Source organism: Patiria miniata, unplaced genomic scaffold (assembly GCF_015706575.1).
Source record: "Patiria miniata isolate m_02_andy unplaced genomic scaffold, ASM1570657v1 HiC_scaffold_3, whole genome shotgun sequence".
In the NCBI taxonomy this organism is placed as follows: domain Eukaryota; kingdom Metazoa; phylum Echinodermata; class Asteroidea; order Valvatida; family Asterinidae; genus Patiria; species Patiria miniata.
This window is the reverse complement of record NW_024037069.1, coordinates 16,939,748-16,961,619: the sequence shown is the minus strand read 5'-3', so window position 1 is coordinate 16,961,619 and position 21,872 is coordinate 16,939,748. Positions and strand designations below refer to the sequence as shown.

At 40.5% G+C, this 21,872-nt stretch overlaps 1 protein-coding gene across 1 annotated transcript in view; it reads right to left on the bottom strand.

Moving 5' to 3' along the window:
• LOC119738640 (trichohyalin-like) overlaps positions 1–21,872 on the bottom strand; it is an 81,180-nt gene that overhangs the window by 32,566 nt on the left and 26,742 nt on the right. Inside the window, exons 12-24 of the mRNA XM_038213553.1 lie at positions 21,140–21,202; positions 19,986–20,048; positions 16,912–17,154; positions 15,291–15,437; positions 13,601–13,759; positions 11,775–11,921; positions 11,323–11,481; positions 11,050–11,145; positions 10,797–10,931; positions 8,783–8,866; positions 7,616–7,699; positions 6,299–6,382; positions 5,994–6,089 (exon numbers count right to left, since the gene is read on the bottom strand). Of these exons, the coding sequence (XP_038069481.1) occupies positions 5,994–6,089; positions 6,299–6,382; positions 7,616–7,699; positions 8,783–8,866; positions 10,797–10,931; positions 11,050–11,145; positions 11,323–11,481; positions 11,775–11,921; positions 13,601–13,759; positions 15,291–15,437; positions 16,912–17,154; positions 19,986–20,048; positions 21,140–21,202 (1,560 nt within the window). The remainder of the gene's footprint in view (positions 1–5,993; positions 6,090–6,298; positions 6,383–7,615; positions 7,700–8,782; positions 8,867–10,796; positions 10,932–11,049; positions 11,146–11,322; positions 11,482–11,774; positions 11,922–13,600; positions 13,760–15,290; positions 15,438–16,911; positions 17,155–19,985; positions 20,049–21,139; positions 21,203–21,872) is intronic.

Below are 21,872 nucleotides of genomic sequence, written 5' to 3'. Positions count from 1 at the left end.
TTGTTATTTTCAATATGCTGAAACTGTCAATTGGTCTTATGGTGCATGTGGTACAAGACCATTTCTGGCATGTCAGTTATATCACTTGGTGCTCAGTCATCCATGATGGTAAAATGGAGTTCGTGGTGTCAAGAAAAGGAAGACATGGTTATGTAACAGATGGTGGTTACCATTTTCCTAAATAATTAGTCATACCCGAGAAATCAACAAAATAAGCTTGGTTTCCTTTTTTTTTTAACCACCCTGTATATGTATGTGTTGGTATTCTACTACATTGTATTAAAATGCTGCAGAAAACTTACCTTACATTTCAGAAGCAGCATATATTTAAAGAAGATGTGATCATGATGCCCAAAGTGGAATGCATGAAAATAGTTATCTAATTCAAACACACATAAAGGTCAGACAAAACATTGAACTACAACACATACATGTTTGCACCACGGAGCCATGCAAGGCCAGCCACTTTAACTACCGATGTCTTGCCAGACATATACGAGCATGGCCCTCCCCCAAGCTGACGGGACAAAATTAGAATTTCCCTAGGCTGTAAAACTGTGCGCCACTCTGATAAGGTATGTGAACTACGGGAGACAATAATCATTTCAGTTTCCACAACCCTGACAGGAAAGTTTCCCCATCCTGTATCAAAAGCTACAATTGCAACTTTTGTCCACCACAAAGAAGATCCTGGTATGACCGTAGTGCAGTGCCTCAAATACAATTATGGATTTGGTGTGGAGAGAAGTGAAATTACAGTCAGATATTAACAGCATCAAACCGACCATTTCACATGTTTGGCCGCACATATTTTGCACTGAAAGTGCGTTCTTATTGATTGTACATGTACATGTATATACATGTATGACAGCTAATACTTCCTTATGTTAGGTAATTTCTGTGTTCTAACTTCACCGTTAATAAATTCTTATAAAAAAATAACATGCAAATATGCCTTTTAACAAACAAGCAGTACACAGACGTAAGTTGACAACACATTTTAATTGACTTGAATCATTCAGAAAGCATGCAGCGATTCATCCATTCTTTTCACAGTATGGTTAACAAGTAGTGTACATGTAGGTTTCATGGAAATGAAAAGCAACATCCATTATAATGTACATAAAATGACAGTATTTTGACAGACAATGACAGACAATTTTTTGTCAGGAAAAACCCTGACAAAAAAATCCTGAAATCAAAAAATCCTGAAATCAGGAAAAACCCTGACAAAAAATCCTTAAATCAGGAAAACCCTGACAAAAAAATCCTGAAATCAGGAAAACCCCTGACAAAAAATCCTTAAATCAGGAAAAAAACAGACAAAAATCTCCTGAAATCAAGAAAAACCCTGACAAAAATCTCCTGAAATCAGGAAAACCCTGACAAAAAAATCCTGAAATCAAAAAATCCCGAAATCCGGAAAAACCCTGACAAAAAATCCTAAAATCAGGAAAAACCTGACAACAAATCTTGAAATCAAGAAAAACCCACAAAAAAATCCTGAAGTCAGGAAAAACCTTGACCAAAAAATCCTGAAATCATGAAAATCCCAACAAAAAAATCCTGATACATTGTGTCAGGAAAACACCCTATCAAAAAAATCCTGAAATCAATAAAAAAAAGTCTCTCACACAAAAAAATCCTGAAATTGAGAAAATCATGACAAAAAATCATGATATCAGGAAAAATCCTGACTAATCTCACCGCTGATCAGTGCATGCACGTTGGACTTTTGTCAGAAAATTTGTTGCGTGGCCATGGCAGTAAACATCACTGGACAGGGTAGGGCTTGACCGATCGTGTTTGTGGTGAATCAAACAGTTTTCAGTTTCCAGGGGGAAAAAAACGACGACGGCAAAGTAAAATTGTGATTGTTATACCTATTTTTTTAATTATTCCTGTGCGATGTCAGCTATCATGAAGAATATATGATGCATTTGCATACTTTGTAACTCTTATAGTGAAAACATTTCAACTACATTTACTTGTAGATGTGCATAGTATACAATGGGATCTGTGTCTTTTTTTGAAGTCTGCATACCAGTCTAACGACAATGGGCAATTCCATGGTTACTTACGTTACATTGGTAGATAGAGTAGACCTAGACCTACCTAAGCACCAAAGATGACATCCAGAAAAATGTGTTATGTATGATAAATTGGTTTCTCACGTTACTAAAATGTAACGTGAGTAACCGATTTTGTGCGTCTTGTTTATCATACATAACACATTTTTCTGGATGTCATCTTTGGTGCTTAGGTACTGTAGGTCTAGGTCTTCTCTATCTACCATAGGGATAACAGTTATTAAACCTTTTCAGTAAGGTAATTACAGCCCAAGGAAACTCAAAAGTACATCAAAAATGTAACGTGAGTAACTGTGGAATTGCCCCAATGCATTTTTCAGATGTGCTTGCATGAGGTACACATACAATAGAAAGTGACTACATGTATAATGAACATATAATTAAACACAATAAAACCAATAAAAGATTGTTCAGTATAGAAGTTGTTCATTATGGATTTTACTAATTATCCCAATACTTAGGATAATGGGAAACTTTTGAGACGTTGATGGCAGCAAACATACCTGTCCTTTTTCCATAGTTTGCGTCATATTGAGCATGCGCGCTTTAGCTTAAACATGACGTAAACAATTGAGAAGGACCGGTGTGTTTGCTGCCACCAACGTCTCAAAGGTCTCCCATTATACACTTCATAATATTCGGGAGCCAAAATGGGATATTTCATTTAGCCAAAACACTTGCTTGGTTTGATACCTATTTGTGGATACGTGCGCATTTACAAAAATACAACCCAAATTCGGAGGAAGAAAATGAATTCTGGATATTTCTTTACACATCACAATCCAACAACATGCATACTACCAACTCGTGTTTTATAATACTGTTCACGAAAAAGTGCATAGTCGTTTTCAGCTTTAAAAGTGTTTAAGGCATACAGGCACTTACAATGTAGAAATGTTGTCTGTAATATTCCTGATGAAGTTGTTCGTGTTCTGTTAGTAAGGGAACATATGTGTGCGTGGCTGGTTTTAAATACTATGTTTAAGATCTGATATATCAGCGTTCAGACTCCAAACCGGTCTTAAACATTGTGTTTAATACCGGCCAAACTCATATTTCATTCATATTCATATTTTATTCCCATTCATAAATACTTTTTCTGTCAAACAGTTAAAATTATATATTTCCAATGATTTCGTTAAACAAGTTTACTTCATGTTTTTTGAAACACCCCTCTAGCTATGCTATGTTACGTGTTTCTCACGAGCAGTCGTAAACAGCTCCTTATAGGGAGATTGGTGCGTGCATTGCACGTACTGCGCGATGTGGTGCAGAACGCAGCTGTGCCAGTGAAGTGTGAATTTAGGACTCTGAAATACGAATTCATTGGTAGTCTCGCGCACGCCTAACCAAGAATTGTGAACTTTCAACCAATAAAAGGGTAAAAGGCACCGGATTTCATAGGAGTCCAAATTTCATGTGACATTGGAAAAGTGCTTAAGACAAGCCAGCCGATGTTTTATCAACCGTTTAAGCCCGGGAACATGACGGGCTCTCAACCAATACGATTGTGTAAATGTATTTATGAATATTCTTTAAAAGTTGCATGTAATATTCATAAAGTTCGGCAATATTTTAAGGAGTTAACGTGCATTGTATATTAAAACTTATGCATGTGACGGCTGTTCCTTTTTTCCCCAGAAAGGTGTTCCTGAGTGATCTTTTATATTTTCTCAATTACAATAACATTTAAAGTTACTTTTTTTTTTAAAGAATTTAAGTGCACCTTGTTTATTCATTTTTTCTAAACTACGTGGCTGGTAAAATGTACTACTGTAAAAGATGAATTCCTTTAATAAGTATAAGCCTCTTTTAAACAATCAATGTTTAAAAATAAATTAAAATATTCACAGATGTCCAGCATCTGAAATACTTTCTTTTTTTTAAATTGCTGACAAAATTTCAAGCTCCGAGTCTTAGATATGTTTCATTCTTTGGATTTTCATAACCAGATCTTCTTCAATCTGGCCGAAATAAAAGAATATTTTTGTTTATTAATACAGTTGCATAAATACTTTGTGCATTCTATGTAGATGGTGTTGCCGGGGGCAACACGCTCGGGGTGAAATATCTTTCCTCCAGTAATTTCAAGAATCCCGTCGCTAGGAGGATTTGACAGCGAACGGCCGTTAGCGTACGCAGAAGCAGCTTGCGCATTATAACTTGCGGCTGTGGTTTCAACCGAAAAACCAGTGGGGCCCATTTGCATCATGCATTCCGTGAAATATAACGTTAACAATTCAATGCCGCCATGCATGAAAAATTCATTTACCAAAACAGTTAAAAATACACCATGACACGCACAAGAGTGAAAACGACAAAGTTGATATAACATGCAAGAGAATTGAAGTCAAACCGAATTCCATAATCGGGGCAAAAACAGATAATTAGCACCACATCCAGAATCGAAGCGGCAGGAAAAAACAGGAAGAGAATGGAAAAATTATTTGCAAATAGTCTCACAGATGCTTAATTCTATCGGGGCACGGCAAGAACTAGTCCTGTGGCTTAGATCCAATATTTGACAAGATCTTGACCCACTGTTCCAAGACACCAAACTTGGCAGATAGATTCTTATAGCCCTAAAGAAATTTAGAATCTCCACTATCCCCTAATTTACCTGAAAACCTTGGACATTGATGTATTATAAGCAACCATAATCTCTTATTTTTCGGGGATTTCTTTGAACTTGTTCAAGCCCCTACGTTAGGCAACCCCTCGCCTAACTTTTAGCCCACTTTAAGGACACCCCCCTTTTTTTTGGGGGGGGGGGGGTTAAATATTATTATGTTATCATTTTTCACATGATTTTCTATGTAGGGTTTTAATAGGGTAACTGTGCCAGTAAGTAACTTTTTGAATTTGAAGCTCATCAATACTGAGGTTTGGCAAGACTACTTGATATCTTGTGAAAAGGTAAACGCGCAAAACTTTGGGGTACAATGGTAGCCATTTTGGATCTTTCATTTGTCCTCGTAATTATCCCGTCACTTTTAGAAAATGCTAGTTAAGTGAGGATAAGTAAGTAGAATCTCCAAAACATGCCCCCCCTCCATTTTTTTTTTTTTTAAATGTACCAAAACATGGAATAAATATATAACGATTTATGCAAATTAGGCACCCTTCTGAAAAGAGAATCTATCTGCCAAGCTAAGTTTGGTGCTTTGGACCAGTCGGTCACGATTCTGACCATGCCACCTGACTAAACTATGACTGTGCATTATCATAAAAAAAAAGGCCACACAGTGGAACTAAGCACACTCGGTAACTTTAAAAGACCATCGACAGCACCGAAGAGTTAGAGTCAACTCCATCACACTCCCACTGACCATACTTGCCTTCACAAAACACTGGCAACAATTCCTCTTCTGTTTATACAAGGTGAGTAAAATAAAAACGAAACCCAAATGTCGGGACTATTGTTTTATTGAAGTTCTGCATGTAGCACTTTCAAAATCTAGGATATGAAAGCCCAATTTATAAGCTTTCTTTTAGTACAAGAATCATTCAAATCACTCCTGTACTTTTTAAGTAACAGAATTTTAAACACAACCACCGTTTTAAGGTTCTGTCCACGGATCACACAAAAGGTGAGCGTTTTTTCAGCAAAACGAAAACAATTAACACACACATCCCTAAGTGATTTCTTTTCGGTTTTTTTGTGATCCGTGGACAGAACTTTAAAACAATGGTTGTGTTTAAAAATCCGTAACTTTAGGCATACATGAGTGATTTGAACAATTCTTGTACTAAAAGAAAGCTGATGAATGAGGTTTTCATATCCTAGATTTCGAAAATGCTGCAGTTCAGTAAAACAATGGTTCCGACATTTGGGTTTCGTTTTTTTTTACTCACCCTGAAGAGAAAAGAAAAATAATGGAAAAATGTACAACTTAACCCTACCTCTTCTTGGTTCTTGCGTCTCATTTCCTCCATGTCCAGTTGAGCCTTGGTGATGGAATCTTCTAATCGCTTCATCATGTTGGTCTGCCTCTGGATCTACATCGGCAAAGAAAATCCACTCAGCCATTTATGCACGTATCACTTGCACGATGGACCCTAAGAGTCCCAGAAGAGGTGCATCGTTGTCAAATAGTGGGTATCGCACTTTTTCTGGGGTCATTGGATACGTCTCACACTGAACATCAGCAGTAAGGGAAATACTAGCACTTTACTTATATTATTTCAAATCATATTTTGTGTCATACCTCGGTTGTTTTTTCTTGACTCCTAGTCTTGAGTTTAGCGTTCTCGTTGTTCAGCTTCTGCAGCACTCCATCCCTCTCAGCAATCTGTTGGCAGAGCAATCAACAAGTGAAGATATAGACTTATTATAGCCCAGGTTGGACGACGTCTTCTTTGCATTACGACTGACATCCAGGGTATAAATAGTACCACCATAGCGAAAAAAATTACAACACATTTTTTTCATATTTTTACCTGACGGAGGAAGCTGAAATTTTGTTTACATATTCCTTGTGTCCAGAATTGTGCATGCGCTGGGTTTAGAAAAGGCAAATATGTCCGTGGGGGGTGTGTTTACCGAAAATAAACCGCAAGTTCTACGCTTTCGTTGAAAACATTTTCAGTACGAACTCCCCGCGTGCGGGTGAAGACGTACACGTGCGTGCCATTTGCTGCCACTTGCTGCCGTGGCGGCAGCATGCTAGGTGTGCATGCGCGGGCGTAATCTTCACATGGGGAGTTCGTACTGAAAACTGTTTTCAACGAAAGCGTGGGATTGTAGTTTATTTTCGGTAAACACGCCGCCCGCTGACATATTTGCCTTTTCTAAACCCAGCACATGCACAATTCTGGACACAATGAATGTGTAAGCGAAATTTCAGCTTCCTCCGTCAGGTAAAAATATGCAAAAAATGTGTTATAATTTTTTTCGCTATGACAGGAGAGATTCATACCCTGGACTCTGTTGCGTACACAACGGAGTCCAACCTGGGCTAAGACTTATGGGGCAATCGCCACTACTGCGGTGGCGCCACGCTAACGCAAAAGCTGCACGTGTTCTGAATTTAAGGCATGTACATGTACAGGGTGTCCCCCAAAAGATATCCTTTGATTTCTCAAAAACTAATTGACATGAGTATTTCATCTTGATGGAGCATATTAATTATACTCTTGTGTATAATCAGTAAAAATGCCATGGAAATCCGTTCATGACAGCACTTTTCAGTTTACCAAGCCGAAACCAACAATGACCTCATTTGACCCCTAGATGACCTTTGACCTCAAATGTCTCAAGTCATCTGAAATCCCCCTACCCAAAGATTATTGTCACCAAGTTTGGTTGAGATTAAAGTCTGACTTTTCATATGACAGCACTGAACAGTTGTCCTAACCAAAATGGAACACACAGACGGACGGACACACATACATACACACACACAGAAGGAATACACTATGGCAATATCCCCCTTTTTTTTGGCTAAAGCCAGGGGGATAATAATATTGATGCTGTCTTCTTTTACTGTCTAGCTTTACGATATTTGAACGCCTTGATAGTTTACCTTGGTAAGAAACTCTTTATGTTGTTGATGGAGAGTTTCAGCGTCGGCTTGTAGCTCCGAAATCACATCTTCTTTTATCTTGACCTATTCGCCAAAAACCATAAAACGAAATCACAATGTACAATTAATGTCACTTTACCTTAAACTTTAATACTACCACACTCTAGACAAGTACCGATTGCAGTACTGGCTGCCAGGTTAGATTTGATCTTGCTACCTGCCCCAGGCAAGCTCAGTGGCTGAGTGGTAAAACTGCACAAGTAATTTCCAATTCTAATCTAAGTAACCTAGTGTATTTTTCAAACTGGTTCTGACCTTACTGACCACGGCTTTTACAAATTACAATTATTACTTTTTATATAACTGACATACAGATCCTAGTCATTTGATTGGTGGAACTCACATCACGTGTCATTCGTTATTGCTCCCATTCATGTCACGGCTCAAAAAGTACTATCCGCCCATGGGGAATGGGAAATGCTATTCAACAGTTAGGATCATGACGCGGTATTTGTGTGCAAATGCATGCTGGTGTGCGCGTTCAGCGTTGCGCGTAGCGCGTATTGTTCCAAAGAGCCAGCGCTACAGCGTTGGGTTCAAACATTTTCGTGAAGGGGTGGTTTGGAAGAGACAAATACATTTTCCTCCAGGTTTGTATTGAAATAAAAGTTCAAATATATCAAATGACAAGAATCTATATGTCAGTTATATAAAACAAATATTGAGTGGCTTTAAATTGTGAAATGGGAGGAATATTATCGCTTGGTAATATCTGGACTTTTCCATTTCACTCGGCTTCGCCTCGTGAAATGGAAAAGTCCAGATTTTACCTTGCGATAATATTCCTCCCATTCCACGCTGAGCCACTCAATATTTGTATAATATACATATTAAAATATATAGAATAGCAACCGGTAGGTCAATTTACACTTAACAGGGCTAGAAAAACAATGAAGAAAATCTGTTATTACAGAAAGTTCTGAGAATAACAAAAAATTAAGCAACGACTAAAAAAAAAAAAAAATGATGAGTTTTAAGTTTCGAAACTGACATACACACATCATATTGATGGTTTGCTTTTAATTCAGAATTTTAATTGCAGAAGAGAAAGGCTTTTTATGAAAACCGCAACACTTGATGAAAATGAAAGGAACAAATGCAACTTACATTTTGTTGAAGATTCTCTTCCTTTATCTGTGCCGATTGAAACTCACTGTTCAGTTCCTGCAACGCTTGCTCCAGACGCTCAACCTGAAAGTGAGTAATTTCAGGTTAATATCAATAGATACCAAAAATTAATGCTACCGGCATTCAATTTGTAAAATGGAAGCCGACCAAAGCCGACTCCAGCAGTCTAACCCTGCTCAACTAAGCTCAGCCTGACCCAAAACAGTTAAAGATATAGTCCATCATTTGTGATTTGTGCATTTTGTTCGTTTGAAGCAACAAAAGTGTTCAAAATCTAATGAAGGATACTGAACAACTAACCTGATGAAGTTTCAGCTCAGCTTCAGCTGTATATTCCGAGAAAAACAGCATTCTAGGATCTCAATTTCAAATCAAAATTTGCTGAATCATGTTTTGAATTGGGCCTGAATTCAGCGTCCGAGACGTGTTCCCACTGAGCCGACTGCAGCTACGCGATGTCGCGCACTGATCCGACGAATTATAGCAACCGCGCGCGCGTGTGCGTCGTGCCAGCGCTTGCTTCGCCGAATAACAAAACAAACTACTAATTTACATTTTCCTACAGTGCGTCTTAAGACACACCATTGGAAAGGCCTTCTTTCGTTGATTACTTCAAAATGACAGCTTGCCAGAAAGATTAATTTCACAGGGAGTTTAGACCCCTTACTATCTTTAACCAAGTATGTTTTTGAACAATAATTTCGCCAGTTACTTTTCGGATGGCTGCAAATGATGGACTATAGCTTGAAATCTTATCCCTACCCTGAGAAACCAAGCCCAAAGTTAACCAACCAAAGCCAGCGTTGACCAACAAAGTAAAATTGTGCATTTTTAATAGCTTAAATTTGTTGGGACATCTGCAACCCTGTGAAAAAATGGTTTGGTTTTTTTGCCCCGAACAGATCTGCTTTGCAAGCAGACAGGCTCCTGGTCCGTACATTATCCATTCTGATATTAACAAGCCTTCCCTGCAAGAACAAGCCTAACCCGTGAGAACGGAATTATTGCCGGGCAGCCAATGATTCCAAATTGTAAAGCAATAATGCAATACCTAAACATGGGCTGATTTTAAGGGTCTTTTATGGAGGTCTCATTCAAAATTGATTAATAGCAATTTAAAAAAGGGAAGGTGTTTTTTGGGATGAAACTCAAAAGTAGCACAGGGAAAGCAGCTTTAACCTTCAAAGATATTAAAAAACGGAATATTTGTAAAATTTTCTGAAACTTTACATGAAACCTGTGTGAAGTTTGATACCCGCCTGCAAGCCCTACCCCACTAACCTCAGCACTAGCTCCACTGTGCATCTGCCATCCTGTATCTCCCTACTTAGCCAGCCAGCTAGGCAACCAAATGGCCAGCCAGCCAGCCAGCCAGCCAACCATCCAGCCACGTACAATCATCTGCACAAACCTACCTCATCTCTAACCCCACTGTGCATCTGCGTCATATCCTACATCTCCCGTTCTTAGCCAGCCAGCTAGCCAACCAAATAGCCAGTCAGCCAGCCGGCCAGCCGGGGAGCAAGCCAGCCAGCCAGCCGGCCAGCTGCCGGTCAGCAAGCCAGTCACCCAGCCAGCTAGCCAGCCAGCCAGCCATCGTCAGCACAACCCCACCTACCTCATCTCTAGCCCCACTATGCATCTGCTTCATATCCCACATCTCCTGTTCTTAGCCAGCCAGCTAGCCAACCAATCAGCCAGCCAGCCAGCCAACCAGCCAGCCAGCCAGCTAGCCACCCAGCCAGCCAGCCAGCAAGCCAACCATCATCTGCACAACCCCACCTACCTCATCTCTAGCCCCACTATGCATCTGTTTCATATCCCGGATCTCTGTTCTTAGCCAGCCAGCTAGCCAACCAAAAAGCCAGCCAGCCAGCCAACCTCCCAGCCAGCTAGCCAGCTAGCTAGCCAGCCGGCCAGCCGGGGAGCCAGCCAGCCAGCCAGCCAGCCAGCCAGCCAGCCAGCCAGCCATTGTCGGCACAACCCCACCTACCTCATCTCTAGCTCCACTGTGCATCTGCTTCATATCCCGTATCTCACGTTCCAAGTTCTGAATGCTCTCATCACGACTTTTGACCTCATTCTGGGCCTTCTTCAACTGGTGCTTCAACTGCTCTAACGCCATCTCCTATTGGTGTAAAATTTCAAAAATGTAAATATACAGCCAATCACGAGAGCTTTCCAATAAACTAGGGAAATTTTGGAAATGAACAACAATATTAATTGGAATATATTTTTCAGCAAACCTGTTTGGATAATTTCTCCTCTGACTTGATGACTTGTTCTCTAAGTGCTGTCTGTTCATTCTTCATCCGTTGCATTGCTTCATCCCGACGAGAAACCTATCACGACGAAGACAACATTATCATGAATTGCCCTAAAAAAATGAGTTGATTTTGAATCTCTGAAGATGAAGGGTTGCGTTTTGAGGCAGGGCTAGAACTAATCAGTTAAATCATTTAAGAGTAGTAAATGATTGACCAGAGATTCTCTTACCAAAGTTTGAGGTTAGAACCCACCTCGATAGACATGACGTCCTGCTCACTCTGTGCAGTGATCTGTGCTGCTTGGATTCTAGCAGCCAGACGGCCGTTCTCCTCCATTACATCCTGCAGCTGCTGCTTAGTTTTCTTCAGCTCAGACTCCATCTGGGACAGGGAGGTCTTTCTCCTTGCCAGCTTTATTGGGAGATGGAAGGAAGTAATCACCTATAAATGCATGTATTCTTCAAATTGTCAAGTGCACCAAAAAGAGACGGATCATCTACGGACTTTGTTAACATGATACGTCACTTCATGGTGTGGCATCTATCCACAATATGATACTTCAAGCTGAAAGTGGCGTAAGCATTCTGTGCTTACAAGGTCAGCATACAGTTCTGTGCCTGCGCTGTCAACACAAAAAGGTGACCAGAAGTGCAGATTTCAGTGATAAACAGACCCATGACAATTCTGCCTTATATCTTTTTTACCTCATCTACAAGTTTTCGTTTCTCCTCCATCGACGTGGTCTGCTCTGCCTCCAGCTTCTGTACCGAGTCCTCCCTCCTCTCCGATTCCCCCTGCAGAGACCGGACCTGGCGCTGAAGACGCTGGATGGTCTCCTCCCGATTCTCAACCTTTCAAGATTTGAAGGAAAAAAAACAAGAGATTTAATACAAAAACCCAAAGCAAAGAACAATATGACTAGTCATGCTAGTAAGAGTACAAACAAGATTTGCTCTGTCCTGATGTCTGGAAGGGTAATCCTTGTTTTTAAAGATTTAACTCGCAGAAAATTGTAAATCTCTCCAGTTTGTCCCAAGTATAAAATGGGAGGGCTCATGTTACGCTGATCTGATACACCGTGCCCTCTGGAGACGTGCACACAATAGGGTACAAAAGATTGCATACGTCTCCACAGGGCAGTTTCTATAGATGAATACGTCTCCACAAGGTTTTCACGAAATAGTTATATGGATTTGACTCAAAAACTAGGAATTTCCAAGGTGGGTTTGAGCTGTCGCAAATGGAAGAGTTTTAGAAAAGGGATATTAAGTCCGAAATTCAGCCAAGGAAATTAATTCTGGTTAAAATAAGAGCATTTTGAAACTTCACTTTCAAACTCGAAAACTTTTCTACACGAGAACAAAGAAATGTCTCCACAAGGATACGAATTTCAGTGTGGGTTGGCCTCCAAGATGTTTATAGGAAGCCATTTTGGCTCTGCATCCTGGAAAAATGTCAATATTTATCTTAACATGATACTTTAATATTTAGCAAGGAGAGGATTAAAACAAATTTTTGGACAAGGGTACTTCGAGTTCAGTTTTCATCTGTAAAAAGCAATGGTGAAGTCTGAATGCTTTGTTTGTGGTTTCGTCCCGCAATGACTGATCGATCATTAACTGAAAGTCAACCCATACAAGAAGTTGACCATACGTTTTAAACGTGGCAACTGAACTCTAACTATTATTATTATAATTTATCATTTCTAGTAATGAAACCAGGGATTCCTCAAAAGCGCCCAAGGCACTGTAGCTCGCAAGCCTGAAGAAACCTGTGGAGAGAAGACAATGAGAAGCAATTACAGTTTTAGAGGTGGGAGAAAAACCCCAGAAGAATATTCTGGGGAAAACCCACGGAATCAGGTAGGGACTGAAAACCCAATCCACATGTTGACCATTGCGGAATTCGAACCTGGGTCACAGCGGTGGAAGGCGAGGAAAGTACCGCTACACCAACCCGACTCCCCTAATGCAAGTGACTGGTGACAAACTGCATTGTGAATCTCCCATTTGAGCTAGACCCGAGTTTGCCTATGACAAACTCGGGTCGTACCTACCGATTTCAGATTCAGCAGCTTTCAACGCGATCTCTCTTATCTGATCAAGAGTTAACGAGCCGTGAACAGGTGGTGTATGGTGCCTCTGCCTGTGAGCTTACTGACAAAAAATATCTACCAAAGTCTACTAGGTTCTTGTTTATAATGTAAAGTATTTGGAAAAGTGTCAAAAGTTATTATATGAGCAACTTTGAATCATAAAAATCGATCAAATATATCTCGAGATATCAAATAAGAAACAGTCCGACTTCAGCCATGCTCTTCAAGGTTTCCATTATTTGACACCACCAGCTCATGGTCACTGGCCCTGGGGAAGTGGGTGCCAGGGTAAGTGTTTATCTTATAATTACTTTACTGATAACAGCTGATAAGAGTCACAGTGAAATCGGTAGGTACAGTTCAGGGGTTTTGGCAAATGGGAGTTTCACGTAATGCCAAATGAAAATTTGCTAAGGAACCTGCCAGATGCTTTACCTGCGACTGGCTCTTGGAGACATTCTCCTGCAGGCTCGTCAGCTCGGTCTTGGTGGCCTGAAGAGCGCCCACTTTGACGGTCAGCTCCGCCTGGAGTTTTGCGGCCCGTTCCCGCGCCTCTTCCTCCGTCTTTGCTGCTTGCTCTTGGACTTGTTCCAACTTTTCATGAAAAATGAAGTAGGAATGTTAAAGTGGGTTTTAATAACGACGAATCTTTCTGTGACATTAAAGAGATTGTGAAAATATATCCTTGAAATCTCAAAAAGTTGTCACTGTTTTGCAAGACAAATTCTATATATTTTTTCTCCGGGGAAACTATCCATCAAATGGAGTAGGTTGGAGAAAAGTAACCATAGGTAAAGATAAAGGTAATGGTAAAGGTCCCATAGCCATTACTGGCCGTAGGGGCAGTGGGATGTTAGAGGTCCACTGTGTCTTGAGCGCGGCATATGAGTGGCGGTGCCCAGTCCTCTCCTCTCGCTGTCTTACCTTCGCTGAACGAATCAGGTACACATTTTATTGTTGGGTCGTCAGAGAGAGTTTTCCAGGTTTTGGTCCGAATGGGATTCGAAGTGCCAAACTTCCACTCCATAGCTCCATACTTCTTTTAGTACATATCTTTATGGGTGCGTTCCAGTAGGTCACCTGGATCGACTCGGGTAAAGGCAGATGGGTGAGCTACGACAGCTGGGCTACTCGAACGCTCAACCGCGGGCTAACACGATCCTCACGTGACGCCTGTAGCCGTAGCCGTAGCCACTGACAAAACGCCCATTTCATGCTGGGTCTCAGTTTGAGATTTACTGCTTTTCAGTCAATTGCAAAACTCAAAAAAAGTTGGGCTGGAATTATAGCCTCAAAAGTCGCAATGAACTCAATACATGATTACCTTTAGACTTCAAATAAAGTTAATTTGTAAGTCCACTTGAGATTTCCGCTGTCCGGCTGCCATATTTGTCCGTTTCTAGGAATAAACAACGCTTGCATGTGACATATTTCCACAACTGACTCTGCTCCACGAGCAGGGTCTGTGGTGGCTAACCCGGGTGGGCCCGAATGACGTCAGAGCTAAACGAACGGAACGGGGCTGACCCGAGTCGACCCGGGTGAGCTAAACGAACGCACCCTGTATTTAGGGGAGACACAGCGTGAATGCACTGGTTTGCCCGAAATACGCACAGCTAATTTTATCCTCACAAACTGATGAAGTCTTCGCGTGAGCGTCAGGCGGTTAGCAATGCGTTCCAATGTCCCTCTGGTGGTTCCCCCAAGCTTTCCCTTTGGAACCGCTATTAAGGGGATACTTTTGCACGGAACCCATGACAGTGGCATAGCAAGTTCATTTTTATTGGGGGTAAACATTTCTTGAAAAGGGCACTTGCACATCCGTGCTGAAATGTAGACCCATTTTTTTCTCCGAAGACTTGGTCTCTGTCAAATCAAATAGTTGCGGGGGGAGGGGTTTAGGGCAATACATCCCCTACATGCCAAAAAGGTACCCGTAACGGCCGATGGCACAAAAAAGGGCATGACTTTGCTTTAAAAAAAGGGCACTTGTTTAGAAAAGAAGGGCACTTTTTACAAATATTGGGGGGGGGGGGGTAAGCGCTGGTTAAAAAAGGGCATTTGAATGGAAAAGGACAGTCTTCACAAAATATTGGGGGGGGGGGGTAAATAAGCCCGTCCCTACCTCAGTGGTGGCCGTCTTCAAGTCTTGTCTGAGCTGTTGCATGACCTCTCCCCGGTGCTGGACCTGCACCAGGCACTGCTGGTGCTGCTCCTCAAGAAGCTGTAGGTCAGTCCTCAGGTGGACGATGGTGTCATGTCGCTCGGCAACCTGACGTCATTACCATGGCAACAATATGGAATATTGAAGCACAAATCATGCATAGTTTATGAAATTATAAGTAAAGCACAATTAATGTAATAGTGATGTAGCTATGATACTGAAACATCAGTGTATATCAAATAAAATATTCCAAATTTGGAAACATAAAGAGAACAAAACAGGGTGACCAAACGATACATAAAACACATATCAGGCTTAAAGCCGACATTTATAATAATAATATCGGAGTCTTATATAGCGCACGTATCTACCATTTAGGTACTCAAGGCGCTGGAAATTATGTCTATTATTAAACATGTTCAAGAAAGGTAAATGAAGTTTATGAGAAATATGAGACCCATTATGTAGTACCTTATAATGGTTTACAAGGTACTGCGGCGCATATTGCAGCCACTGCCAGAAACACCGGGGCAAACGCCTTCTCTTAGCGATAAGTGTTACTGGGTTCTTTAAAGTGCATTACACAACACACGGGACCTACGGCTTTTCATCCCATCCGAAGGACGAAACAATAATGGTAAAGTGCCTTGCTCAAGAGCACAAGCACCATGTTCCCACGGTCAGGATTCGAACCCATGTACCACGGCACATGAGTCGAACACTGTAACCATTGGACCACAGCACCACATTTACAAAGATGACCTTTTTCTTTCTTTTCTCATCATTTTGAAGTCGAAAGTTGTGGAGCCAATTAGTTTAACTTCTTGCATGTCTAGTACTTGAATTTACAATTTTGAAGTTTTGAGGACATTTACATAAAAGAATGCACTTGTCTCGGTCGAGTACAGATTCAAAGTCTACAAACATGATGCTGGCCATTTTCCAAATTTGGGTTTTGTCATCAGTGGTTGTGGCTTCATCTTGGCCTACAGCTAGGGTCATTTTGATGGAGCTGCATTGTATGTGGAATCAATGGCATAAAATCAGGGAAGCTGGGGACTGGAGTCGAAGCTGGTTATGGAACCATGATTTGGAGAACTCCCTAATCAGATCCAAGGAGGTTTAAGAAACCCTGGCTCCATTACCAAGCTTCGCCTTCCACTCCTGCCCAAGTTTCATAAGAATCCTGCTACACTCAAGTCCAATGAAAATACACCAGCCCATGGGCGTCAGCATAATTGTTTTCTAGAGGAGGGCAAAGCACATTTTCCCCAGAAATCCCTGCACTTTTCTAGCATATTCTCGATTTATCATCTTTCGAGGGTGGGCAGAGACATTTGCGCCCCCCCCCAACCATAAAATTAACAGCAATATGACTTTGCGCCTCTTTTTCTTTCTTGTTTCCTCTGTTGGTTTTTTTTTGGGGGGGGGGGGCTTTTCTGGGGGGGGGGGGGGGGCACCAGCCATAGGCCTTGCATGATAGGCATTTGGTCTATTCTGAAGTCTGGAGCCTGAAGCCAAAGCCAGCGACAAAGCCTAGATTTCGTAAACCCCTAAGAAGTCTAGATCCCCGTCTTCTCACCTCTTCAGTCAGTGCATTCCGGGTGTCCTGGGAGGCCACCGACAGCATGGCCACCTGTCTACTGAGTTTCTCGACCTGGGCCCGCAGCTCGCCGCACTGGCCCTGGCTCTGACTCAGGTCACGGTGTAACTCCTTGATGGTGCGCTCCTTCATGGATGCCTCATCTAGCGCCCCCTGGAGTTGACGGCTGACCGCGGCCAAGTCCGCCTCCAGGTTGCGCATCTCGTCCTCGTTCTTTTGGAGCTGAGGGCAAGGAGGCCAAAGGTTGTTTTTGATATTAAAGGTGTCAATCTTTCGAAAGAATTCAATTAGTTAGCACATGAATTTACCGAGCAGACACAAAATTTGGTTAGCGAAAAAAAACAGCTTACCAGCCAGAATACACTTTAAAGTGTACAGCTTGTGACTGGCTCCTCGCTGATTTCTGCTCAGCTCATAAAGTTGCTTAGCAACAGCCAGTTTACAAAATGTTGACCGTATAATCTCACATACCCAGAATGCATGTTGATACTTTTCAAATTATGGATCGTTAGAAATGATGCGAGTACAGGGGCCGATTTCACGAAACGCTTAGACGCGTCTTGGGTAACTCGTCTTAACTCGCGACTCGCCCTTGGATCGTTTTCACCAACATTAAGATCTATTCATTAAGCGTTGTGGTCCAATGGTTACGGTGTTCGGCTCACTTGCCGATGGGGAACATGGTGCTTGTGTTCTTGGGCAAGACGCTTTTCTACAATTGCCTCTCTCCACCCAGGAGTATAAATGGGTACCTGTGAAGGTAGAGACCAGATTGCGCTGATCTTGAGCTGCTGCAGAAACTGGTCTCATGGCCTGATGAACAGGGGTAATAATTGTGAAGCGCTTTGAGACCTTGGTATAAAGCGCTATATATTATTATTATTATTATTATTATTCATCATGTCTTAATTTCCTTAGCAACGTGGCTGAACTCGTCTTAATTTAAGATCAGTCTGAGGGCCATCTTATCTCATGAATACGTGCATTAATTTGCATATCGCCTGGAAACTTTTGCAGTGTCTTCTCGTTAAAGACAAGTGTCGGCCTAGGGCTACAGTTTTGAGATTCTGTAGCTAATTTTAACACCAGCTGTAGAAACCAATTTGAAAAGATTTCTGACACAGGGGTAGTTTGATAAACGTATTTATAACTTACAAAATATAAGTAAAGGCCTACACCTAGTCGACTTGTAACATGAAAATATTCCTGTCGAAAATAGAGTTATGAGCTGGGGAGAAAATCACTTAGTCATAAGAGTAACAATAAAAAGATGTCTTGTGTACTGTACATTTGAAATTTTATAAGCAGAGACATTTTTCAGGCCAAAGTTCGAGCTCTACCACACGTGCGGGCAATTAGGATCTGATACACCGTGCCCTCTGGAGACATGCATACAATAAGGAACAAACTGAGATTGTATACGTCTCCAAAGGGCAATTTCTATAGATGAATATGTCTCCACAAGGTTTTCACGAAATAGATATATGGATTTCACTCAAAAATTAGGAATTTCCAAGGTGGGTTGCTCTGTCGCAAATGGAAGAGTTTTAGAAAAGGGACATTAATCCAAATTTCAGCCAAGGAAATTAATTCTGGTTAAAATAAGCGCATTTTGAAACGACACTTTCAAACTCGAAAACTTTACTACACGAGAACAAAGAAATGTCTCCACAATGATACAAATTTCAGTATGTATGTTTTTGTGCATTTCTTTTCAACAACCGTTTCATCAAGTGGAAAAAACAAACATGACACAGTCGTCAAATTTGCAATGTAGATTGTCTTGCTTACGATGGTGTTTTTTAAAATCGGTCTTGGGACGCATCTGAGCAAGATTTTCATCTCAGAGCAAAGACAGGTCTTAAATCCTAAGAGGAGGCGTAAGAAAAGAAGAGTTTCATGAAATCGGCCCCATGAAACTTGTGTGGCTCAGAATTTGTCTAGATTGTATCGCTCTTTTTGTGTGGTTGATTTCCCAGGCCTTACCAATTTGACATGAGATAAATTTCATCTAAATAAGAAACTTCACTCTAAAGTAAAATATTTAATATTTATTTAAAAATATAAAGAGGTCCATTCTTATTTATTTAGTTAATACATGTATGGATATGTACCACCATGAAAACGAGAAAGAACAAATCACAATTGCGGATTTATGTATGATCTGCAAATTCACACATCACAACATGAAATTATATCATGCCACAACAAACAAACAAAAATGCAAAAAAAAATGTGCACTATGCCAAACAATAATGAAAATGAGGATGAAATTCAGCTTTTGTAACTGTTGGGGGAAAAAACAAATTCTGTATTTTTTTTAAAAATAGTTTCTGACCCTATGTTTCAATTTGATTACATTTTATAAACTGTTAGAATTATCACAAAACTTTTTTTTGTAGTTAGTCAGCGTTAGTTTCATTTTTCTCACATTTTGGAAAACCAATCTTAAGTTTTTGATTTGAAAAAAAAAGTACAGGCAAAAGTTCCAATTTTAATTAACTTTATTTTTCTATTAGCGGCATGAGGGTGCACACAAGTAAATAGGCCAAATATTCGTCCGCCGAGCTCATGAATAAAAGTTATACCCACAAAATATTCTATATTAGAGAGTTCTGAGAGCCACGGAATTGGGAAATTGAAGAGATATGGCAATACACCTCTGGCCCGGACATGGGGCTTCCAACTCAGAACATTTTGGATGCAATCGGGCCTGAAAGTGGCACTATTTAGCCATGTTGTGGATGGATCCATTTTCAAGATGGCTACCTTTCCACTTTGGGAAACATCACTTGTTTTAGGGGTCGTCTTCTTTGGCTGAGAATTTCTTGAAAAGTCATTGGTCAACCCACCAAGAAAATGAAAGATGACATGTTGATCATCATTTTTCTGTGCAGCCTAAATACCTGTGAGAGTTCTGAGTATTTTTTAAAGAATTTTGAAGTATGGGTATTTAGCACTGGTGTCTATTGGAATTTCAATACTTTGGTGCACCCATCAGGGAGCCTGACTAACAGAGTTGCCAGTTAGTCTCCTACTCCAGCCGCTTGTACCTGTGTGGCTTTCTTTTCCATCTGATCTTGCAGACTGCTGATATTTCGTTGCTGTGCTTCAAACTGGTTATGTGCAGAGAGGAGATTATAAAAAGTGACACAGAGAAATAAACAGTGCACCGCATGGGATTAGTCTTTTGGTGCAAAACAAAACATGATTAAAAAATAAAAAAGACTTTTCCACATTAGCATGCAAGTTGACATAAAAAAACAGCACTCATTTTGGGTATGAGAATTTCTGGACAGTACGTAAAGGATTTGCAACAGGCTCCTGTATTTCAGAAATACTTGGCTTTCCGACTGGATTTTGCTGATAGGTCTCCCTCAAAAGACGGTCACTAAGGCATCTCTGTAGGAGAACTGCAACTGCGTATTTTACGCAATCAAGCACACATTGCGCAGTGTTGAAAATGTTCCACACACGTGCGCCGGTTGCTCGAAATATGTTTGAAATACGACGCAGCCAATGCGCGTTATGCAAGTTGACGCTCAAAATGCCGATGCACGTGGCTGGTCTGTAGGACATGACGTCACATGAGAGAGACCTATTAACTCCCTATTTGGCTTTTATGAGGCAAAAAAGAAGCAAGTATATGTGCTATACACAACACATTGTAAAATATGAATTGATGAAAGAAATTTAAATTAAAAAATCAGACCTCTACTTCCAAAAAATATAGTATTACCATTGCTAAAAAAAATGTTGAGTTTGGTTCATGGAAGTTCACTTAAGTGAACATGAAATTAGCAAGTCATGAAGCCATATCTTTTATCATGGGCCTTATTCACGAGTCGGCCATATTGAATTGAAAGTTAGGTAAAATCTAAATTTTTGGAACTTGTGAAGAGAAATGAAAGCAAATTCATTTGTAATAAATTCCAGTCTGCTTCAATGAATAATTTAACATTTGTAATTAAACATTCCCTAATGTTTAAAGCCATATTAAAAAAAATGATAGTAAAATAAGGCTGCATTGTGTCTGCATAAATAGTCTGGCGCCATCCCATTCAACAGTTAACAATTAATGAAATACATTCAGGGAACTCGACAAAAATGGCCAACTCGTGAATAAGGCCCATGGAAATGTGAGCGTACAAAGTTTAAGAAGATTAAAGGCCCCTTTATAAAATCAGCATTGTTTTTGTCAATGTACCTCTTTAGTTTGCCTCTCCACCTGTTGTTGTAAAGTTTCCAGTCTTCTCTTGCGAGTGTCCGACTGACCGAAACGTGTGCATAGTTAGTGTTAGAAACATATCGTTCAATTGGTAAGTGTTAACAAGGGCGGATCCCCCCCCCCTCCCAAAACGAAACCAATTTTTTTATTTTTATGTGACATCGCAATAAAGGCTGGCAATGAGTACACCAACATCTTTTCCTCAAAAAAACATTGGCTAAAGTGGTCAGAAATTGCCTCAGATCGCACCACAGAGCATCTAGAATCCAAAAATTTTTCGGGGCCCTTAAGCGGGCCCCGAACCCCACGCCGTATTTTTTTGGGCCCACTTTTTTGGGAGACCAACAATTTTTTTGGCCCCCCCCAAAAAAATTGTGTTCTGGATCCGCCCTTGAGTGTTAAGACAGCTCTAAGCATTAATAAGACAGTGAATGTCCAATATTAGTTTGTTTTTATCAAGATTCCACAGAAATTGTTAATTTTTTTTCAAGATTTTCACTCCAAAGGGTAAGCAATGTGAGATCTTCATTTGCAGCTCTGAAACTTTTGTTTTCCAGAAGTATCGACTTTCAATAAGTGGTGGTAAATCATAGATTTGAGTGTTAAGACAGCTCTAAGCATTAATAAGACAGTGAATGTCCAATATTAGTTTGTTTTTATCAAGATTCCACAGAAATTGTTAATTTTTTTTCAAGATTTTCACTCCAAAGGG